This window comes from Rana temporaria, chromosome 3 (genome assembly GCF_905171775.1).
Source record: "Rana temporaria chromosome 3, aRanTem1.1, whole genome shotgun sequence".
In the NCBI taxonomy this organism is placed as follows: Eukaryota; Metazoa; Chordata; class Amphibia; order Anura; family Ranidae; genus Rana; species Rana temporaria.
This window is the reverse complement of record NC_053491.1, coordinates 480,603,086-480,625,799: the sequence shown is the minus strand read 5'-3', so window position 1 is coordinate 480,625,799 and position 22,714 is coordinate 480,603,086. Positions and strand designations below refer to the sequence as shown.

The 22,714-nt window shown below is 48.7% G+C and overlaps 1 protein-coding gene across 1 annotated transcript in view; it reads right to left on the bottom strand.

Moving 5' to 3' along the window:
- TSC22D4 (TSC22 domain family member 4) overlaps positions 1–22,714 on the bottom strand; it is a 32,735-nt gene that overhangs the window by 6,000 nt on the left and 4,021 nt on the right. The window contains exon 2 of the mRNA XM_040346996.1: positions 17,263–17,697. Coding sequence (XP_040202930.1) covers positions 17,263–17,685 — 423 coding nt within the window. The 5' untranslated portion in view covers positions 17,686–17,697. The remainder of the gene's footprint in view (positions 1–17,262; positions 17,698–22,714) is intronic.

Below are 22,714 nucleotides of genomic sequence, written 5' to 3'. Positions count from 1 at the left end.
TCTCTCTTCTGAAGGAATGTTCTTTTATTTGTAAAATACTGCATTATGGCCACCAGATGGAGCTGAGGAGTATAGGAAAAAAAACATACAGGGCCGGATTCAGAAAGAAGATACGACGGCGTATCTCCTGATACGCCGTCGTATCTCTGAGTCCGTCCGTCGTATCTATGCGCCTGATTCATAGAATCAGGTTACGCATAGATATGCCTAAGATCCGACAGGTGTAAGGCCTTGTACACACCGGACAGTTTTCCGGCCTAGCGGACAGGTTTCCAGCGGACAAAAGTTTCTTAGCATGCTAAGAAACTTGTCCGCTGGAAGCCTGTCCGTCGGACATGTCCGATGGTTAGTACAACTCATCGGACATGTCCGCTGGCCCGAAAAGTGATTCGACGCATGCGTGGAAGCATTGAACTTCCGGGTTCGCGCACGTCGCTGCGTCATCGTCGCCGCCACGTCACCGCGTATTCTGTCCGCGGGGAATTTGGTCTGATGGTGTGTACACACATCAGACCAAAATCAACCAGCAGACATGTCCGATGAAAACGGTCCGCGGACCGTTTTCATCGGACATGTCTGGTCGTGTGTACGAGGCCTTAGTGACTTACACCGTAGGATCTTAGGCTGCAATTCCAGGCCGGCCGCTAGGTGGCCCTTCCGTATCTTGTACGCGTCGAATATGCAAATGAGCATTTACGCCGATTCAGAAACGAACCACTCGCCCGGCTCTTTTTTTTTACGTCGTTTGCGTTCGGCTTTTTCCGGGGGAAAGTCACCCCTGCTATAGGAGGGGTAAGTGCGGCGTATCCTATGTTAAGTATGGCAGTCGTTCCCGCGCCGAGTTTTGCATTTTTTCCGTCGTTTGCGTAAGTCGTTCACGAATACGGCCGGACTTAATTTACGTTAACGTCGAAACCAATGACGTCCTTGCGACGTCATTTGGAGCAATGCACGCTGGGAAAATTTGTGGAAGGCGCATTCGCTGTTCAATCGGCGCGGGGACGCGCCTGATTTAAATTGTACACGCCCCCTAGCCGCGGAATTTGAATTCTGCCGGGGGATTTACGATACGCCGTCGCAACTTTAGAGGCAAGTGCTTTCTGAATAAAGCACTTGCCTCAAAAACTTGCAGCGGCGTAACGTAAATCAGATAGGTTATGTGGATCTAAAGATCCGCTGACCTATCTGAATCTAGCCCACAGAGGCCCAGATTCAAGTAGAATCGCGCAATATTTGCGTGGGCAAAGAGCAAATTTTTTTCTCTGCGCCCACGCAAATATTGCGCTTTGCCGGGGGCGGGTATCATTTAAATTAGGCGCGCTCTCGCGCCGAGCGAACAACGCATGCTCCGTCGGGAAACTTTCCCGACGTGCATTGCGGCAAATGACGTCGCAAGGACGTCATTTGCTTGTAAGTGAACGTGAATGGCGTCCAGCGCCATTCACGGTTCACTTACGTAAACGACGTGAAATTCGAACGTCGCGAGCGGGAGGCGCAGCTATACTTTAGCATTGGCTGCGCCTGCTATTAGCAGGAGCAACCTTATGCTAAAGGCGCCGTACGGAAACTCCGTACCTTGCGTACGCAGGGCCCGCGCAACTTTTGTGAATCGGTGGTAGTATGCAATTTGCATACTACACGCCGATCACAAAGGCCGCGCCCCCTAGCGGCCAACGCAAGAATGCAGCCTGGGATGTGAAGGCATAAGGAGGCTTATGTTTGTCACATCCTAGGCTGCATTCGGTGTAACGAGGTTCCTGAATCAGGAGCACTCGTTACACCGAAGCAAGTAAGCACTTGCGCCGCGCAACTATGGTTGCGCGGGCGCAAGTGCTTCTTGAATCTGGGCCAGTATGTCCTTGTAACAAGAGATACAACGTAACATTTCTAGAGAACACTAGAGGGAATTAACAAATAAATGTAACCACTGGTTACAGAGATACAATATAACAATTCTAGAGGATGCTAGAGGGAATTAGAAAGTATATGTAACTGTCTACATTTATTTGCTAGCATTTTTTAGAAATGTTATATTGTATCTCTTGTTACAAAGACATATATATATATATAATATCCTTTGCTCCTCAATAAAAGAAATACATTTTTTCAAAAGAAAAATGAACCTAAAGAACATTCAGTGTTTTTTTGCCCACAGAACGAATGTACATGCACATTCACTGGACGAATGTCTATGCAATTTTATTGTAAATGGACCCCTTTGTCTATCATAAAGACTTTTGATTTCCCTTCCCAGTCTACCGCATCAGAGATATTCAAAACGTAACTTTAATTGATGATATAAATATTATTTCTTCCATATTTTTTTTTTTTTATTATACTTTATCTACATTGTCATTATTACTTATGAGGAGAGGTCATATTTATAATCCTTTTTATAGCACTTCTTCTTTCTCGGGTCTAATATATCTTTTCTGTTCCTATTTTTCTAGAACCTATTTCTACCTTGTTATCGCTCTTTAGCCATTTGAAGAGGACTGGCATGTTGCACCCCCTTCATATGACAATTACACTGCTGAGGCCTGGGCAAGGAGAAACCTGAGCAATCAAGCCCAGAGGAGCAGTAGATTGGCCAGGCCTGGGCAAGGAGAAACCTGAGCAATCAAGCCCAGAGGAGCAGTAGATTGGCCAGGCCTGAGCCAGGGAGAAACCTGAGCAATCAAGCCCAGAGGAGCAGTAGATTGGCCAGGCCAGAGCCGGAGAGAAACCTGAGCAATCAAGCCCAAAAGGGGGCCTGTATATTGGCCAGGCCAGAGCCGGAGAGAAACATGAGCAATCAAGCTCAGAGAAGCAGATTGGCGACGCATGGGACCTGGGGGAAACCTGAGCAATCAAGTCCAGTGGGGCACTGTAGATTGGCCAGACCCAGGCCCGACAGAAACATGAGCAATCAAACCCAGAGAAGCAGTAGATTGGCCAGGCCTGGGACCTGTGGGAAACCTGAGCAATCAAGCCCAGTGGATGTGTAGATTGGCCAGGCATGGGAGAAATCTGAGCAATCAAGCACAGAGAATCAGTAGATTGGCCAGGCCTTGGTTTGGAAGAAACCTGAGCAATCAAGCCCAGAGGAGCAGTAGATTGGCCAGGCCTTGGTTTGGGAGGAACCCAAGCAATCAAGCCCTGAGGAGTTGAGGATTGGCCTGAGCCCAGGAGAAACGTGAGCAATTTAGCCCAGAGGAGCTGTAGATTGGCCAGGCCCAGGAGAAACCTGAGCAATCCAGCCAAGAGGAGCTGTAGATTGGCCAGGCCAAGAAACAATTGTGAGCAATCAAGCAAAGAGGAGCCGTAGATTGGCCAGGCCCAGAAGAAACCCGAGCAATCAAGACCAGAGGAGCTGTAGATTGGCCAGGCCCGGGGGAAACCAGAGCAATCAAGCCCAGAAGAGCAGTAGATTGGCCAGGCCTTGGGAGAAACCTGAGCAATCGAGCCCAGACGAGCTGTAGATTGGCTGGACCTGGGAGAAACCTGAGCAATCAAGCAAAGAGGAGCCGTAGATTGGCCAGGCCCAGGAAAAACCTGAGCAATCAAGCAAAGAGGAGCCGTAGATTGACCAGGCCCTGGAGAAACCTGAGCAATCAAGTCCAGAGGAGCAGTAGATTGACCAGGCCTTGGTTTGGGAGAAACCTGAGCAATCAAGCCCAGAGGAGCTGTAGATTGGCCGGGCCTGGGAGAAACCTGAGCAATCAAGCAAAGAGGAGCTGTAGATTGGTCGGGCTCGGGAGAAACCTGAACAATCAAGCAAAGAGGAGCTGTAGATTGGCCTGAGCCCGGGAGAAACCTGAGCAATCAAGCAAAGAGGAGCCGTAAATTGGCCAGGCCCTGGAGAAACCTGAGCAATCAAGCCTAGAGGAGCTGTAGATTGGCCTGAGCCCTGGAGAAACCTGAGCAATCAAGCAAAGAGGAGCCATAGATTGACCAGACCCTGGAGAAACATGAGCAATCAAGCAAAGAGGAGCCGTAGATTGGCCAGGCCCTGGAGATACCTGAGCAATCAAGCAAAGAGGAGCCGTAGATTGACCAGGCCCTGGAGAAACCTGAGCAATCAAGCAAAGAGGAGCCGTAGATTGACCAGGTCCGGGAGAAACCTGAGCAATCAAGTCCAGGGGAGTAGTAGATTGGCCAGGCCTTGGTTTGGGAGAAACCTGAGCAATCAAGCCCAGAGGAGCTGTAGATTGGCCGGGCCTGGGAGAAACCTGAGCAATCAAGCAAAGAGGAGCTGTAGATTGGTGGGGCTTGGGAGAAGCCTGAGCAATCAAGCAAAGAGGAGCTGTAGATTGGTCGGGCTCGGGAGAAACCTGAGCAATCAAGCAAAGAGGAGCTGTATACAGATCTAACTGTGTCCAATGAGGGTCAACTTCTGTATTAAAAGACACTGCAGGTTTATAAATAGACCCCTGAGCAAGCCATTGATGAAAGGGGAAACAAAACCAGGGGGATGTTACAGAGTCCCACTTCCTTCCTTTTTTTTCCTTCTATTCATATACACAAAGATGTTCATGTCAGGAATATTTATTTCATGTAATAACACTTTGATAGAAACACATGAGCTCCGTTCAGTTAAGCTATGCAGTCTCTAATGACATGAATCACCCAATTGTTTACGCAAGCCATGTTGGGTATCTTAATCTGACCTGGTATCAGCCTGTTGTAGTCCAATGTACAGCAGAGTTCAGACTAAGGGAAGGAGGAGCAGCAGCACAATGTTCTCAGACTCTTTATTCTCCAGGTCAAATGTTATTCATACATACCGATTGGAGTGGTTTGGGAAAATACTGCATTATGGCCACTAGATGGAGCTGAGTATTTGTTTCCTATCAGCTTTAGCTAGTGGCCGTATTTTCCTGTCTATTCTGTACTTAAAATAACATCCGACCTTTTCGAGGAAATAGACTGGTGGGCTACACATCACAGTGCTTAAATAATTGTGCAGCCCCAACACTCTCGGATATCGGCACCAAAAGATGCAGGTTGAGGACTGGCACTATTCTTCAGACAGCTGGTAGAACCTGATGGCCTCCAGACACCAAACTTCCAACAAACGATAACTGCCACCCAATGATATAATTATTGGGAAGCAAAATGGGTTTCCTCCCACACCCCCAAAGACAACATGCTGGTAAGTTAAACGGTTGCTCACTAAATTGTGAGATGAGTTGTAAACTCCTCCCTCTCCCTCTTCTTCAGGACCAAAACGCATTGCAAAAAGCAGCCTTTAGGGGTTAAATTAAAGCAGACCTCCAGTCAAAATTAACAAAATCAAAGCTAAAATTATACTAGCTTTTGCTTCACTATTCCTCTTCAAGCCAGAGATTTTCCCTGCAGTACTTTTTCCTGCCACTAGATGTCCTCCCTCATCATTCAACTCACCCTAGGCCATCCCGGACGAGCCCCCAACCTGTGACTGGGCAGTGAAAGGAGAAGCAGCACAGTGATGAGTTTATCTCTTTGTCACTCTGTTCTTTACACCTATTAACTCATAATTTCATTGGCTCCTTCTGCTGCTTCTTCCTCTGATTGGATGAGGTAGAGAGGAGGGATGCATGACGCAGATTGCCAGACAAAATTAACAAAATCAAAATGAATAGCCAATTCAAAGATAAAATAACATCAGCTTTTGCAGCACGATTCACCTTCAAGCCAGAGATTTTCCCTGCAGTACTTTTTCCTGCCACTAGATGTCCTCCCTCATCATTCAACTCACCCTAGGCCATCCCGGACGAGCCCCCAACCTGTGACTGGGCAGAGAAAGGAGAAGCAGCACAGCGATGAGTTTATCTCTCTGTCACTCTGTTCTTTCCACCTATCAACCCATCAACTGATTGGCTCCTTCTCTGCTTCTTCCTCTGATTGGACGAGGTAGAGAGGAAGGATGCATGACGCAGATTGTCAGCCAAAAATAAAAAGATCAAAATAAATAGCCAATTCAATGATAAAATTACACCAGCTTTTGCTGCAATATTCACCTTCAAGCCTGAGATGTTTCCCTGCAGTACTCTTCCCTGCCACTAGATGTCCTCCCTCATCATTCAACCCACTTCCTCTAAGCCTAATCCATCCCGGACGAGCCCCCAACCTGTGAAAGGAGAAGCAGCACAGTAATGAGTTTATCTCTCTGTCACTCTGTTCTTTTCACCTATCAACCCATAAACTGATTGGCTCCCTCTGCTGCTTCTTCCTCTGATTGGACGAGGTAGAGAGGAGGGATGTATGACGCAGATTGCCAGCCAAAAATAAAAAGATCGAAATGTATAGCCAATTCAATGATAAAATTACACCAGCTTTTGCTGCAATATTCCCCTTCAAGCCGGAGATTTTACCTGCAGTACTCTTCCCTGCCACTAGATGTCCTCCCTCATCATTCAACCCACTTCCTCTAAGCCTAGGCCATCCCGGACGAGCCTCCAGCCTGTGACTGGGCAGAGAAAGGAGAAGCAGCGCAGTGATGAGTTTATCTCTCTGTCACTCTGTTCTTTCCACCTATCAACATATAAATTGATTGGCTCCTTCTCTGCTTCTTCCTCTGATTGGACGAGGTAGAGAGGAAGGATGTATGGCGCAGATTGTCAGCCACAAATAAGATCAAAATGAATAACCAATTAACACCAGCTTTTGCTGCACTATTCACCTTTAAACCAGAGATTTTCCCTGCAGTACTTTTTGCTACCACTAGATGTCCTCCCTCATCATTCAACCCACTTCCTCTAAGCCTAGGCCATCCCGGACGAGCCCCCAGCCTGTGAAAGGAGAAGCAGCACAGCGATGAGTTTATCTCTCCGTCACTCTTTTCTTTACACCTATCAACCCGTAAACTGATTGGCTCCTTCTGCTGCTTCTTCCTCGAATTGGACGAGGTAGAGAGGAGGGATGTATGACGCAGATTGCCAGCCAAAAATAAAAAGATCGAAATGTATAGCCAATTCAATGATAAAATTACACCAGCTTTTGCTGCAATATTCCCCTTCAAGCCGGAGATTTTACCTGCAGTACTCTTCCCTGCCACTAGATGTCCTCCCTCATCATTCAACCCACTTCCTCTAAGCCTAGGCCATCCCGGACGAGCCTCCAGCCTGTGACTGGGCAGAGAAAGGAGAAGCAGCGCAGTGATGAGTTTATCTCTCTGTCACTCTGTTCTTTCCACCTATCAACATATAAATTGATTGGCTCCTTCTCTGCTTCTTCCTCTGATTGGACGAGGTAGAGAGGAAGGATGTATGGCGCAGATTGTCAGCCACAAATAACAAGATCAAAATGAATAACCAATTAACACCAGCTTTTGCTGCACTATTCACCTTTAAACCAGAGATTTTCCCTGCAGTACTTTTTGCTACCACTAGATGTCCTCCCTCATCATTCAACCCACTTCCTCTAAGCCTAGGCCATCCCGGACGAGCCCCCAGCCTGTGAAAGGAGAAGCAGCACAGCGATGAGTTTATCTCTCCGTCACTCTTTTCTTTACACCTATCAACCCGTAAACTGATTGGCTCCTTCTGCTGCTTCTTCCTCGAATTGGACGAGGTAGAGAGGAGGGATGTATGACGCAGATTGCCAGCCAAAAATAAAAAGATCGAAATGAATAGCCAATTCAATGATAAAATTACACCAGCTTTTGCTGCAATATTCCCCTTCAAGCCGGAGATTTTACCTGCAGTACTCTTCCCTGCCACTAGATGTCCTCCCTCATCATTCAACCCACTTCCTCTAAGCCTAGGCCATCCCGGACGAGCCTCCAGCCTGTGACTGGGCAGAGAAAGGAGAAGCAGCGCAGTGATGAGTTTATCTCTCTGTCACTCTGTTCTTTCCACCTATCAACATATAAATTGATTGGCTCCTTCTCTGCTTCTTCCTCTGATTGGACGAGGTAGAGAGGAAGGATGTATGGCGCAGATTGTCAGCCACAAATAACAAGATCAAAATGAATAACCAATTAACACCAGCTTTTGCTGCACTATTCACCTTTAAACCAGAGATTTTCCCTGCAGTACTTTTTGCTACCACTAGATGTCCTCCCTCATCATTCAACCCACTTCCTCTAAGCCTAGGCCACCCCGGACGAGCCCCCAGCCTGTGACTGGGCAGTGAAAGGAGAAGCAGCACAGCGATGAGTTTATCTCTCTGTCACTCTGTTCTTTCCACCTATCAACCAATAAATTGACTGGCTCCTTCTTTGCTTCTTCCTCTGATTGGACGAGGTAGAGAGGAGGGATGTATGACGCAGATTGTCAGCCAAAAATAAAAAGATCGAAATGAATAGCCAATTCAATGATAAAATTACACCAGCTTTTGCTGCACTATTCACCTTCAAGCCGATTGATGCACTATTCTGCCTCAAGCCTTAGATTTTCCCTGCAATACTATTCCTTGCCACTAGATGTCCTCCCTCATAATTCAACCCACTTCCTCTAAGCCTAGGCCATCCCGGACGAGCCCCCAACCTGTGAAAGGAGAAGCAGCACAGCGATGAGTTTATCTCTCTGTCACTCTGTTCTTTACACCTATCAACCCATAAACTGATTGGCTCCTTCTCTGCTTCTTCCTCTGATTGGACGAGGTAGAGAGGAGGGATGTATGACGCAGATTGTCAGCCAAAAATAAAAAGATCGAAATGAATAGCCAATTAACAGATACAATTACACCAGCTTTTGCTGCAATATTCCCCTTCAAGCCAGAGATTTTCCCTGCAGTACTTTTTGCTACCACTAGATGTCCTCCCTCATCGTTCAACTCACCCTAGGCCATCCCGGACGAGCCCCCCAACCTGTGACTGAGCAGTGAAAGGAGAAGCAGCGCAGTGGTGAGCTCATCTCTCTGTCACTCTGTTCTCTCCACCTATCAACCCATAAACTGATTGGCTCCTCCTGATACTTCTTCCTCTGATTGGATGAGGCGGAGAGGATTGGCGGAGGAATCCACAATCAGCACCTTGTCCAATAAGAGAATGCCTTGTATTTTTTTAAAGAAATACAAGATGTTCTGTAAATGAGGTGGGCTACCGAGTGAGCAATGGCAAGACCCGGAAGAAACCAGCTGAGAAAATTGCCCAGTTCGAAGGGTATCAGAAAGGCTTCAGCTTTGCCTCCTCCCAACGCGTTTCACCCCGCTCGTGGGCTTGATCACGACTAATTACGACCTCTACGAATGGTCCTATGAGCGGGTGAAATGAGATAAAGGGGTGTGGCTTGGGAGGAGGCAATGCTGAAATCTTTCTGATACACTTGGATGCCGGCAAGCTTTTCGGCGTGTGCGCTTCCACTTCTTCATTATTAAAAGTTTTATGACCCGGGGCAAGACGGGCCCTCGCACCCGGCAGGGGGTTGGAACCACCGGGTTTGATTTTGATGGAGCTCGGAGAGGCGATTTGGTATATTTCGGGTCCCGGTGATAGAATAGTGTTGCACTCCGGAGAATGATCTCAAAAATGGAGAGAGATGAAAACTGGGACTATTTTAGGTGCTGAACAAATAGACCTTGAGATTATTCTGACAGCATCCCCTGAAGAAGCCCGACATATGGGCGAAACATGTTGGGAAGTCCATCTTATTTTGCTGTTTCGAGGAAATTGTGATAAACAGTACTAGCCATTTATATTTATTTTGCTCCTCATTTGCTCCTCATCCTATATTTTGGAAATGTACTCTATATTTCCAAAATATCAAATATAATGTATAAAAATTATTTTATTTTCTATTTTGAGGAGCAGCAATATAAGATGGACTTCCCAACATGTTTCGCCCATATGTCGGGCTTCTTCAGGGGATGCTGTCAGAATAATCTCAAAGGCCCGGATTCAAGAAGCAATTGCGCCTGTGTAACCAAAGGTTACACAGCGCAATTGCTTACTTGCCCCGGCGTTACGAATGCTCCTGATTCAGGAACATCGTAACGCCGACTGCAGCCTACAATCTGCGTGGCATGAGGCTCTTATGCCACGCATATCTTAGGCTGCATTCTTGCGATGACCGCCAGGGGGCGCTCCCATTGTGCTCAGTGTATAGTATGCAAATTGCATACTAACACCGATTCACAATGTTGCGCGAGCCCTTCGTACGCAATTTACGTCGTTTCCGTACGGCGTGTTTTGCGTAAGGCTGCCCCTTCTAATAGCAGGGGCAGCCAATGCTAAAGTATACCCGGCGTTCCCGCGTCACGACGTTCGAATTTTACGTAATTTGCGAAATTTACGTAAGTGATTCGTGAATGGCGCTGGACGCCATTCACGTTCACTTTGAAGCAAACGACGTCCTTGCGACGTCATTTGCCGCAATGCACGTCGGGAAAGTTTCCAGACGGAGCATGCGCTCTACGCTCGGCGCGGGAGCGCGTCTAATTTAAATGATTCCCGCCCCCTACGGGATCATTTACATTAGGCGCCCTTACGCAGGGCAAGTTTACACAGCGCACACGCAATTTACGGAGCTACTGCTCCGTGAATCGCGGGTAGCGCAGTAAATTTGCGGGGGCGCAAGGCAAAAACGCTGCCCTGCGCCTCCGCAAATAAGGGGCAATTCTACCTGAATCCGGGCCAAAGTCTATTTGTTTGCCCCCGGCGGGGTATCAAACTTTGGAGACGTCCATCGCTCCAGCTAAGTACTACACTTTGGGGGTTGATTTTAACATAACTGGGAAGATGAAACTCTGGTGCGCTTCCTGATGGACGGTAGCCAATCAGTTTCTAAGTTCAGCTTGTTCAATCAACCGCTTGCCCACCGGGCACTTTCACCCCCTTAATGCCCAGGCCAATTTTTTTTTTTAGCTTTCGGCGCTCTCACACTTTGAATGACGATGGCGCCGCCATGCAACCCTGTACCCAAAACAAAATTGTTATCATTTTTTTTTTTTTAGACAGATAGAGATTTCTTTTGGGGGTAATAAAGCACCTCTGGGGGTTTTTTATTTTTTTGCTAAACAAATGAAAAAATATAGAACATTTTGAAAAAAATATGTTTTTCTTAAAGGCTGCACTGATAGGCAGCACTGATGGGCACTGATAGGCAGTACTGATGAGGCAGCAATGATGGGCACTTGATAAAGAGGCACTGATGAGGCTGCACTGATTTGTGGCATTGATAGGCAGCACAGATGGGCACTGGTGGGCAGCACTTATAGGCAGCACAGATGGGCACTGATAGGCAGCACTGATGGGCACTGATAGGCAGCACTGATGGGCACTGATGAAGCAGCAATGATGGGCACTTGATGAGGAGGCACTGATGAGGCTGCACTGATTTGTGGCATTGATAGGCAGCACAGATGGGCACTGGTGGGCAGCACTTATAGGCAGCACAGATGGGCACTGATAGGCAGCACTGATGGGCACTGATAGGCAGCACTCATGGGCTCTGATGAGGCAGCAATGATGGGCACTTGATAAAGAGGCACTGATGAGGCTGCACTGATTTGTGGCATTGATAGGCAACACATATGGGCACTGGTGGGCAGCACTTATAGGCAGCACAGATGGGCACTGATAGGCAGCACTGATGAGGCAGCAATGATGGGCACTTGATGAGAAGGCACTGATGAAGCTGCACTGATATGTGGCATTGATAGGCGGCACAGATGGGCACTGGTGGGCGGCACTGATAGGCGGCACTGATGGGCACTGATAGGCAGCACTGATGAGGCAGCAATGATGGGCAATTGATAAAGAGGCACTGATTTGTGGCATTGATAGACAGCACAGATGGGCACTGGTGGGCAGCACTTATAGGCAGCACAGATGGGCACTGATAGGCAGCACTGATGGGCACTTGATGAGGAGGCACTGATATGTGGCACTAGTGGGCGGCACAGATGGGCACTGATGGGTACTGATAGGTGGCACTGATAGGCATCACAAATAGGCGGTATTGACTGGCACTGACAGGCATTACTGATAGGCACTGATTGGCAGCACTGATGAGGAGACACTGATTGGCAGCACTGATGAGGAGACACTGATTGGCAGCACTGGTGGGCACTGATTGTCAGTGCAGATGTGGATTTGCCAGTTTTTGGCTCCTGTTTACATTGTGATCGGCTGTGATTGGACACAGGCACAGCTGATCACATGGTAAAGAGCTGCCGTGATTGGATTGGATCTTTTCCTCCGATAACAGATCACTGCCCATGTGCGCCGCAGGAGGAGTGCAGGAGGCGCGAGCGCAGGAGGACGTCATACGAAGGCCTCCCAGGAAAGTGCGGCCATGCTGTAGCCATCTTTCTTCTATACAGTGGTGGCGAAGGGGTTAAGCTTTGACAAAAAAACAACCTGGAAGCTGATTGGTTTCTACGATGCACCAGATTTTTCACTCTCCAGTAAATCTCCCCCTCTGTGTTTATCCTCAGGATTGCAACATCGTTATATCATCTTCCATGTATGGCCGGGGTCCAAAGGGGTGGCCAGGAGATTCGGAGTTACTTCACCTCAGATCACCCTTTAACCCCTTTCTGGCCGCGCCGAAAAGACGTCTACAGCGCCGGCCTCCAGTGCCGGGGGGGGCGTCAGTAGACATCCACCCGTGATCGATCTGATTGCACGCCACCCATGCGGCGTGCGGGCGGTGCGCTCCGTGATTGTCAGGTCCGTCCGACTCGGCTGATCACAGAACAGGCAAGGTTCAATGACAGCGCCCCTTTACCACGTGATCAGCTGTCAGCCAATGACAGCGCCCCTTTATCACGTGATCAGCTGTCAGCCAATGACAGCGCCCCTTTACCACGTGATCAGCTGTCAGCCAATGACAGCGGCCCTTTACCACGTGATCAGCTGTCAGCCAATGACAGCGCCCCTTTACCACGTGATCAGCTGTCAGCCAATGACAGCGCCCCTTTACCACGTAATCAGCTGTCAGCCAATGACAGCGCCCCTTTACCACGTGATCAGCTGTCAGCCAATGACAGCGCCCCTTTACCACGTAATCAGCTGTCAGCCAATGACAGCGCCCCTTTACCACGTGATCAGCTGTCAGCCAATGACAGCTGATCACGGAAGTAAACAGAAGCCTGTTATCATTTTTTCTTTCCTCCTCTCGATCAGCGCAAGGAGAATAGAAGAAAGCCGGTGACCGGTCTCTGTTACAGGGACATCCGTCCCAATCTGTGACCACCAGTGCTGCTAATCAGTGCCAACCAGTGCCACCTATCAGTGCTGCCAATCAGTGCCCATCATTGCTGCCAATCATCAGTGTCACCTATCAGTGCCGCCTTATCTGTGACCACCAGTGCTGCTAATCAGTGCCCACCAGTGCCACCTATCAGTACCCACAAGTGCCACCAATCAATGCCCACCAGTGCCACCTATCAGTGCCCATCAGTACCCACCAGTGCTGCTAATCAGTGCCCACCAGTGCCACCTATCAGTACCCACCAGTGCCACCAATCAGTACCCACCAGTGCCACCTATCAGTGCCCACCAGTGTCGCCAATCAGTGCCCACCAATGCCACCTATCAGTGCCCATCAGTGCTGCCAATAAGTGCCTATCAGTGACTCATCATCAGTGTCACATATCAGTGCCGCCTATCAGTGCCGCCTATCAGTGTCCATCAGTGTGACCTACAAATGCCCATCAGTGCCACCTCTCAGTACCATTCAGTGCCACCCATCAGAGTCCATCAGTGCCACCTATTAGTACCCTTCTATGCCGCCTATCAGAGCCCAACAGTGCCCATCAGTGCCACCTATCAGTGCCCATTAGTGCAGCCTCATCAGTGCCGCCTCATCAGCGCCCATCAATGTAAGAGAAAAATTACCTGTTTGCCACATTTCATAACAAACTGAAAATTGTTTGGTGTTTTTTTTTTTTTCACAATTTTCGGTCATTTTTTTTTTTTTTTTTGCAGAAAATAAAATCTCAGAGGTGATCAAATACCACCAAAAGAAAGCTCTATTTGTGGGAAAAAAATGATAAAAATGTCATTTGGGTACAGCGTTGCACGACCGCGCAATTGTCATTCAGATTGCGACAGCGCTAAAAGCTGAATATTGGCCTGGGCAGGAAGGGGGGCGAAAGTGCCCCAGCAAGCAAGTGGTTATTAATTGTATGTGTTTAACTCTAAAGGGGTCTATTTACATGACATTCGATGCACGAATGTTAGGAGCAACAAAGATGTCCCGTGTTTTTCCTCAGAGATTAATGGGGTAGATTCAGTAAGCAATTGTGTCTGCGTATCCATAGATACGCAACGCAATTGCTTAGTTGCGCCGGCGTAACGACTTTTCTCTATTCAGAAAGCTAGATACGCCGACTGCAGCCTAAGAAATGACTGGCATAAAGCTCCTTATGCCGTCATATCGTAGGCTGCATTCTTACGTTGGCCGCTAGGTGGCGTTCCCGTAGTGGTCAGCGTAGAGTATGCAAATTGCATACTCACGCCGATTCACAACCGTACGCCCGCCGGGCGTACGCATTTTACGTCGTTTGCATTCGTCGGTTTCTACGTAAGGCTGCCCATGCTATTAGCAGGGGCAGCCAATGCTAAGTATACCCGTCGTTCCCGCGTCGCGGTTTTTAAAAATTACGTCGTTTGCGTAAGTGAATCGTGAATGGCGCTGGACGCCATTCACGTTCACGTTGAAGCAAATGACGTCCTTGCGACGTCATTTACCGCAATGCACGTCGGGAAAGTTTCCCGACGGAGCACGCGCACCACGTTCGGCGCGGGAACGTGCCTAATTTAAATGATCCACGCCCCCCCTACGGGATCATTTAAATTACGCGCGCTTACGCCGGCTATTTTTACGGGGCGCCCGCGCAATTTACCGAGCTACTGCTTCATGAATGAAGCGTAGCGCAGGTAATTTACGGAGGCGTAGCGTAAAAAAAAACGGTACGCTGCGCCTCCGTAAGAAGGCGCAAATGTACCTGAATCTCTAGGCCAGGGATATGCAATTAGCGGACCTCCAGCTGTTGCAAAACTACAAGTCCCATCATGCCTCTGCCTCTGGGTGTCATGCTTGTGGCTGTCAGAGTCTTGCTATGCCTCATGGGACTTGTAGTTCTGCAACAGCTGGAGGTCCGCTAATTGCATATCCCTGCTCTAGGCCATTGCCTGTATCATCACCTAGTGGCCAAAGTGTGTTATGGTGGTTTTCTGAAAATACCACATTCTGGCCACTAGATGGAGCTGACGATACAATCATTAATCTCGGGACATTTCATTCAACTTGCACGAGTGCTTCTGACATTTGTGCAACGAATGTTTAATAAATCGCCCCCTTAGGGTCAACTCATGTTTTCATCATGGGGGGGGGGGGGTAAATGTTTCCTCTCCCTGTATTGGGGGGGTGTATATTCCCCTTCAGTAGTGACTTGGAATAGACCTAGATCTGGTCGAAATGCGTTGTCGCTGCCAGGGGGGTGGCACACATTGGTTTGCCGGGGGATGGGATATCCATCTTTGGACAGGAACATGGCTCCAGCTAAGTACTATACTTGGTGTTTCTTCTCAGCATTGCAGCCCCATTATATCATCTTACGTCTATGGCTTGGATTCCAGGATCCGTTTGCTGCCAAGGCTTATTATGTTACCGATGAGTATTTCCATTGACAAACGGCGTGTGTTATACCCATGTGGTCTTCTGATTGGTGTCTACCAGCGCCATTCATAAACAGTAGATGATAGCCAAGACTTCACATCCCCACCCCCCCACCTCGTTACCCAACTACCCCAGCCATGTCTCCTGGGCTCTGCTGTCACTTCTGTGTGCCCCGCCCTGGCATGGCGGGTGTTGGCAGTAGAGCGGAGGGAGATCAGAGAACGTTAATTCGCAGACCCCCCACCAGTTATGGTGGTAACGTGCAAAAAGTAACTTCCGGGTTCAACAAAAAGAACTTTACTTTTGGATGCCATAGCACCCCCCCTTCCCCTCTTGCCTGATCCTGGGCTTGACTGTCCTTTCTAAGTGTTGAGAGTAGAGTGGAGGAAGATCAGAGAACATCCATTTGTTGATCTCTCCATGGGTTGATGAACACGGAAGCAATGTGTATTAAGTCACTTCCGGGTTCAGAACTGTAATTTTCTAGCTGATGTGGCTGCGGATGAAGCTGATCAAGCATGATCTGTACTTGGTCAGCTTCAGTAGGGTCCATAATTGACATCAGGGGTCTAATAGACCCCTGATGTCTCCTGAAATCAGACTTGTCATGCCCATTATGCTACTACATAGGAGATGTAGTATTGTAATAAAGCCAGGTCTTCTTAGTATGGACCTCTTTCCTCTGTAACGGGCAGTGCCATGGATGGTGTTGGCGGTAGAGTGGAGGAAGATCAGAGAACATCCATTTAGTGATCTCTCCATGGATTGATGAACACGGAAGCGATGTGTATTCCGTCACTTCTGGGTTCAATAGAAAGAACTTTACTTTTGGATGCCATAGCACCCCCTTGCCTGACTGCCATGTATACTGGGCTCCACTGTCCTTCCTAAGTGTTGAGAGTAGAGTGGAGGAAGATCAGAGAACATCCATTTAGTGATCTCTCCTCGGGTTGATGAACACAGAAGCGATGTGTAATAAGTTACTTCCGGGTTCAGAATTTTCATTCTCTGGCTGCTGTAATAAAGTAAGGTCATCTTAGTATGGACCTGTCACCTCTGTAACGGGAACTGCCATGGATGGTGTTGGCGGTAGAGTGGAGGAAGATCAGAGAACATCTATTTGTTGATCTCTCCATGGGTTGATGAACATGGAAGCGATGTGTATTAAGTCACTTCCGGGTTCGGAACTGTAATTTTCTAGCTGCTGGGGCCGGGGATGAAGCTGATCAAGCATGATCTGTGCTTGGTCATCTTTAGTAGGGTCCATAATTGACATTAGGGGTCTAATAGACCCCTGATATCTCCTTAAATTGAACCTGTCATGTCCACTATGCTGTCACATAGAGGGCTTGTGGGGTTGTATTATTTAATAAAGCTAGGTCTTCTGAATCAGGGCTCATCAGTGACTCATTATTGGTGTCACCTATCAGTGCTGCCTATCAGTGCCACCTTTTAGTGCTGCCTATCAGTGTCGCCATATCAGTGCCCATCAGTGCAGCTTCACCAGTTCCCAACAGTGCCACCTATCAGTGCCCATCAGTGCTCACCAGTGCCACCTATTCCACCAGTGCCGCCACCTATCCTCTGTGACTGGTAGTGTCCCCGGGTAGATGCCCAGAGAATAGAGCTGAACAATGCCAGTGGAGCCGCCCAGAAGTGAAAGAAGGATGGACATAAAGTTATGGGATTGTGAAAAAAAAAAAAAAATACCCGTACAACCCGTCCTTACCTGATCGATCTTCTCCTTTTCTGTCACTCCTGTGAGTATAGGTGCTCCTTGAGACCTGGGAGCCTGCTGACCCTTTGCCCCTGGTGAAAGCAGTAAGGGTGGTAGGACTGGGGCAGCTCGAGGGAGTCCGGAGTCCAGGGAGTGCCCGGCCCCCGCTCTGTGCTGGGCCTCCGCCTCCAGCTGGTAAAAGTCCACGCAAGTCCATCGTCCTTTCTGGTACTTCCGACCCCCGCTGAGAGAGGCCTGGTCCAGGCGTACTAGGCGGAAGCGGGAAGTGGGAGGCGAGCGCGGACCATTGGGCGGTGTCGGGGACGGAGAGCGTGCAGAGGGGTTTGGGGAGACCGGCGATAATGGCGAGGAGGGTTGGTAGTCACTGGTGACGCTGGTAATCTGAAAGCCACTTCGTTTCTTCCCGAAGCTCATTGTAGACGGCACCTGAGAAGGAGAGAGGATCACTACACATCCATTGAGAGCAGCCATTCATCCTTGGCTACCAGCTACGTGTACTAGAGGTGCAGTGTACTGGGGGTGTAGGTGTAGCTGTACTGTCGAAACTTGGTCTAGTCAGTGCAGTATAGTATATTAGCGTAGTACAGAAACCATTAACCACTTAAGCCCCGGACCATATTGCTGCCTAAAGACCCAAGGGGTTTTTACAGTTCGGGACTGCGTCGCTTCAACAGACAATTGCGCGGTCGTGCGACGTGGCTCCCAAACAAAATTGGCGTCCTTTTTTCCCCACAAATAGAGCTTTCTTTTGGTGGTATTTGATCACCTCTGCGGTTTTTATTTTTTGCGCTATAAACAAAAATAGAGCGACAATTTTGAAAAAAATGCAATATTTTTTACTTTTTGCTGTAATAAATATCCCCCAAAAACATATATAATTTTTTTTTTCCTCAGTTTAGGCCGATACGTATTCTTCTACCTATTTTTGGTAAAAAAAATCGCAATAATCGTTTATCGGTTGGTTTGCGCAAAATTTATAGCGTTTACAAAATAGGGGATAGTTTTTTTGCATTTTTATTTTTTTTATTTTTTTTACTACTAATGGCGGCGATCAGCGATTTTTTTCGTGACTGCGACATTATGGCGGACACTTCGGACAATTTTGACACATTTTTGGGACAATTGTCATTTTCACAGCAAAAAATGCATTTAAATTGCATTGTTTATTGTGAAAATGACAGTTGCAGTTTGGGAGTTAACCACAGGGGGCGCTGTAGGAGTTAGGGTTCACCTAGTGTGTGTTTACTAGTGTAGGGGGGTGTGGCTGTAGGAATGACGTCATCGATCGTGTCTTCCCTATAAAGGGAATGACGCGATCGATGCGCCGACACAGTGAAGCACGGGGAAGCCGTGTTTACATACGGCTCTCCCCGTTCTTCAGCTCCGGGGAGCGATCGCGACGGCGCGGCTAAAAACAAATAGCCGCGCCGTCGTCCCGGATCGCTCCCCGAGCGGACCCGACCTCCGCATGTACCGGGGGGGTCCCGATCGGACCCCCCACCCACGTCTAGCAGAGGACGTACAGGTACGTACATGTGCCTGTCTGTGCCATTCTGCTGACGTATATGTACATGAGGAGGTCGGGAAGTGGTTAAAATGACTTTCCGGTCTCAGAGAACCCCTGGCCTGCTAGAATTACTGGGCTAGATTCAGGTAGGGGCGCGCATAGTTACGGCGGCGCAGCGTAACGTATTTACGCTACGCCGCCGTAAGTTAGAGAGGCAAGTGCTGTATTCACAAAGCACTTGCCTTCTAAGTTACGGCGGCGTAGCGTGAACGGAGCGGGCGTAAGCGCGCGTAATTCAAATGTGGATGAGGGGGCGTGTTTTATGTTAATTCTTGGTGACCCGACGTGATTGACGTTTTTTCCCGTCCGTGGAATTTCCCAGTGTGCATTGCTCCAAAGTACGCCGCAAGGACGTCATTGGTTTCGACGTGAACGTAAATTACGCCCAGCCCTTATTCGCTAACGACTTACGCAAACGACGTAAAAAAATTCAAATTTCGACGCGGGAACGACGGCCATACTTAACATTGCGTGCGCCTCCTAATAGCAGGAGCAACCTTACGTCGAAAAAGCCTAACGTAAACTATGTTAAAAAAATTGCGCCGGGCGTACGTAAATTTGTGAATCGGCGTATCTAGGTCATTTGCATATTCTACGCCGAAAACGACGGAAGCGCCACCTAGCGGCCAGCGTAAATATGCACCCTAAGATACGATGGTGTAAGAGACTTACGCCAGTCGGATCTTAGGCTAATGTCGGCGTATCTTGCTTTCTGAATACAGATTTGAATTTACGTGGCGTATCTATAGATACGTCTGAGTAAATTCTCTCTGAATCTAGCCCACTATGGCCCGGATTCAGAAAAGAGATACGACGGCGTATCTCCTGATACGCCGTTGTATCTCCTGATACGCCGTCGTATCTCCTGATACGCCGTCGTATCTCTGAGTGTGGTCGGTCGTATCTATGCGCCTGATTCAGAGAATCAGTTACGCATAGATATTCCTAAAATCCGACAGGTGTAAGTGTCTTATGTTGCAATTTCAGGCTGGCCGCTAGGTGGCGCTTCCGTATTTTTACGCGAGGAATACGCAAATTAGTATTTACGCCGATTCAGAAACGAACGACCGCCTGGCGCTTTTTTTTACGTCGTTTGCGTTCTGCTTTTTCCGGCGTATAGTTACCCCTGCTATATGGGGCGTAGCTAATGTTAAGTATGGCCGTCGTTCCCGCGCCAAGTTTTGAATTTTTTACGTCGTTTGCGTAAGTCGTTCGCGAATACGGCTGGACGTAATTTACGTTCACGTCGAAAGCATGACGATTTGCCGACGTCATTTGGAGCATGCGCACTGGGATTCAGTCGCGGCCGGCGCATGCGCAGTTCGTTCGGCGCGGGGAACGCGCTTGATTTAAATGATACACGCCCCCTACCCGCCGAATTTGAAATCCGCCGGGTGATTTACGCTACGCCGCCTCAACTTTACAGGCAAGTGCTTTGTGAATAAAGCACTTGCCTGAAAAACTAGCGGCGGCGTAACGTAAATGACATACGTTACGCCAATATAAAGATCCGCTCTCCTACCTGAATCTGGCCCTATATCTACAACTCATGATACATTAGTGTGATGGGCAGTGTTAAGAAGTCTCCTTACACTTGTGGTCATTGGGAAGAAATTACCTCCTTACAAATAGCCACAAAAATCAATGGTGTCAGTGGGAACTTATCTGAGAGGCAATAATTGCTCAAGGAACCCCTAAAAACCTCTGGAGGAACCCAAGGGTTGCATGGAACCCTGGTTGAAAAACCCTGGTGTAGTAGGTGCAGTGTAGTATACATTGTAGTTGTCTTAGTTTTGTTCTATATTGGGGGAATTGGTGTAGGTGTAGTATACCGGAGTAACCCGTGCTGGTGCTGTGTAGATTAAACTAGTTGGTGTAGTTATAATTTTGTACATTGTAGTGGACAGTGTAGGTGTAGTATAGTATATTGGAGATTTTGGTGTAGGCATAGCATAGCGTAATAGGGTAGTTGGTGTAGATGTAGTGTAGTATATTGGTGTAGTCAGTGTTAGGGTTGAGCTTACTGAATATGTAAGCCAGGGTTGTGGGGAAGAGGCCCTTGGTCCTCATTAACAAGTTTGGACTGAACCTTGGTTGTTCGGGCATACTATGTACCCATTACCGATTCACATGGGGGTGTTATCTGGGTGTCTACTTATTGTTAAAGGGGCTTCCAGATTGCCATAAACCCCCTGTCTGCAGACCCCCATAACAACTGGGCCTCATTAACATGTTGAGGGCATGTGGCCTGGTATGATTCAGGAGAGAGGGACCACACACCCCCCCCCCCCCTTTCCTCTCTGGCCTGCAGGGAGTCTGCATGCTCAGATAAGGGTCTGGTAAGCCCCCTGCCTGCAAAACCCCATAAAAACTGGGCCATGGTTGTGGGAAGAGGCCCGTGTCCTCATCATCATGTTGAGGGCATGTAGCCCCATGTTGAGGACTTGTGGCCTTATATGGTTGAGGAGGAAGGGACTGCACATTCCCCACCTTTCCTCTCTGGCCTGCAGGGAGTCTGCATGCTCAGATAAGGGTCTGGTAAGCCCCCTGCCTGCAAAACCCCATAACAACTGGGCCATGGTTGTGGGAAGAGGCCCGTGTCCTCATCATCATGTTGAGGGCATGTAGCCCCATGTTAAGGGCGTGTAGCCCCATGTTGAGAACTTGTGGCCTTATATGGTTGAGGAGGAAGCACCGCACATCCCCCACCTTTCCTTCCTGGCCTACCAGGAGGCTAAATGCTCGGATAAGGGTCCGGTAAGCCCACTGCCTTTTGTTCTATCTTTAAAGAGGCTTCCAGATTGCCACAAACCCCCTGTCTGCAGACCCCCATAACAACTGGGCCAGGGTTGTGGGGAAGAGACCCTTGTCCCCATCAGCATGTTGAGGGCATGTGGCCCCATTCTGAAGGCATGTGGCCTGGTATGGTTCAGGAAGGAGGGACCGCACACCACCCGCCCCCCTTTTCCTCTGTGGCCTCCCAGGCGGCTGCATGCTTGGATAACTATCCACTAATCCCCTTTCCTACAGAACCCCATAAACAGTGGAGCATGGTTGTGGGAAAGAGACCCTTGTTTTTTATCAACATGGAGACAAGTTTCTTTGCCAGGGGCCCCCTATAACCACTAGGCCACTGGGAAAGAGGCCCTTGTCCTTATCAACATGTTGAGGGCATGTGGCCCCATGCTAAAGGCATGTGGCCTGGTATGGTTCAGAAGGGAGGGACCACATATGCCCCCCTTTCCTACCTGCCCTGCCAGGAGGCGGAATGCTCGGAAAAGGATCCGGTATGCCCCCTGCCTGCAGACCCCCATAACAACTGAACCAGGGTTGTGGGGAGGAGGCCCTTGTCCTCATCAACATAGAGACACATTGCTTTGCCAGGGGATCCCCATAACCATTGGGCCAGGGTTTTGGTGAAGAGGTCCTTGTCCACATCATCAACATGTTGAGGACATGTGGCCTAATGTTGAAGGCATGTGGCCTGATATGGGTCTGAATGGAGAAACCACATATTCCTCCTCCTTCCTCCCTTGCCTACCAGGAGGCTGCATGTTCAGATAAGGGTCTGGTTTTGATTTTTGGTGGATATGTGGCCTGGTAGGATCCAGGAGAGATGAACTGTGCATTCCACCCCCCCTTTCCCCCTTGGCCTGCCAGGAGGCTGCATGCTCAAATATGGATCCGTTAAGCCCCCTGCCATCAGACCCCCATAAACACTAAACCAGGGTCGTGGGGAGGAGGCCATTGTCCTCATCAACATGGAGACAAGTTTCTTTGCCAGGAGACCCCCATAACCATTGGGCCAGGGATTTGGGGAAGAGGTCCTTGTCCTCATTAACATGTTGAGGGCATGTGGCCCAATGTTGAAGTCGT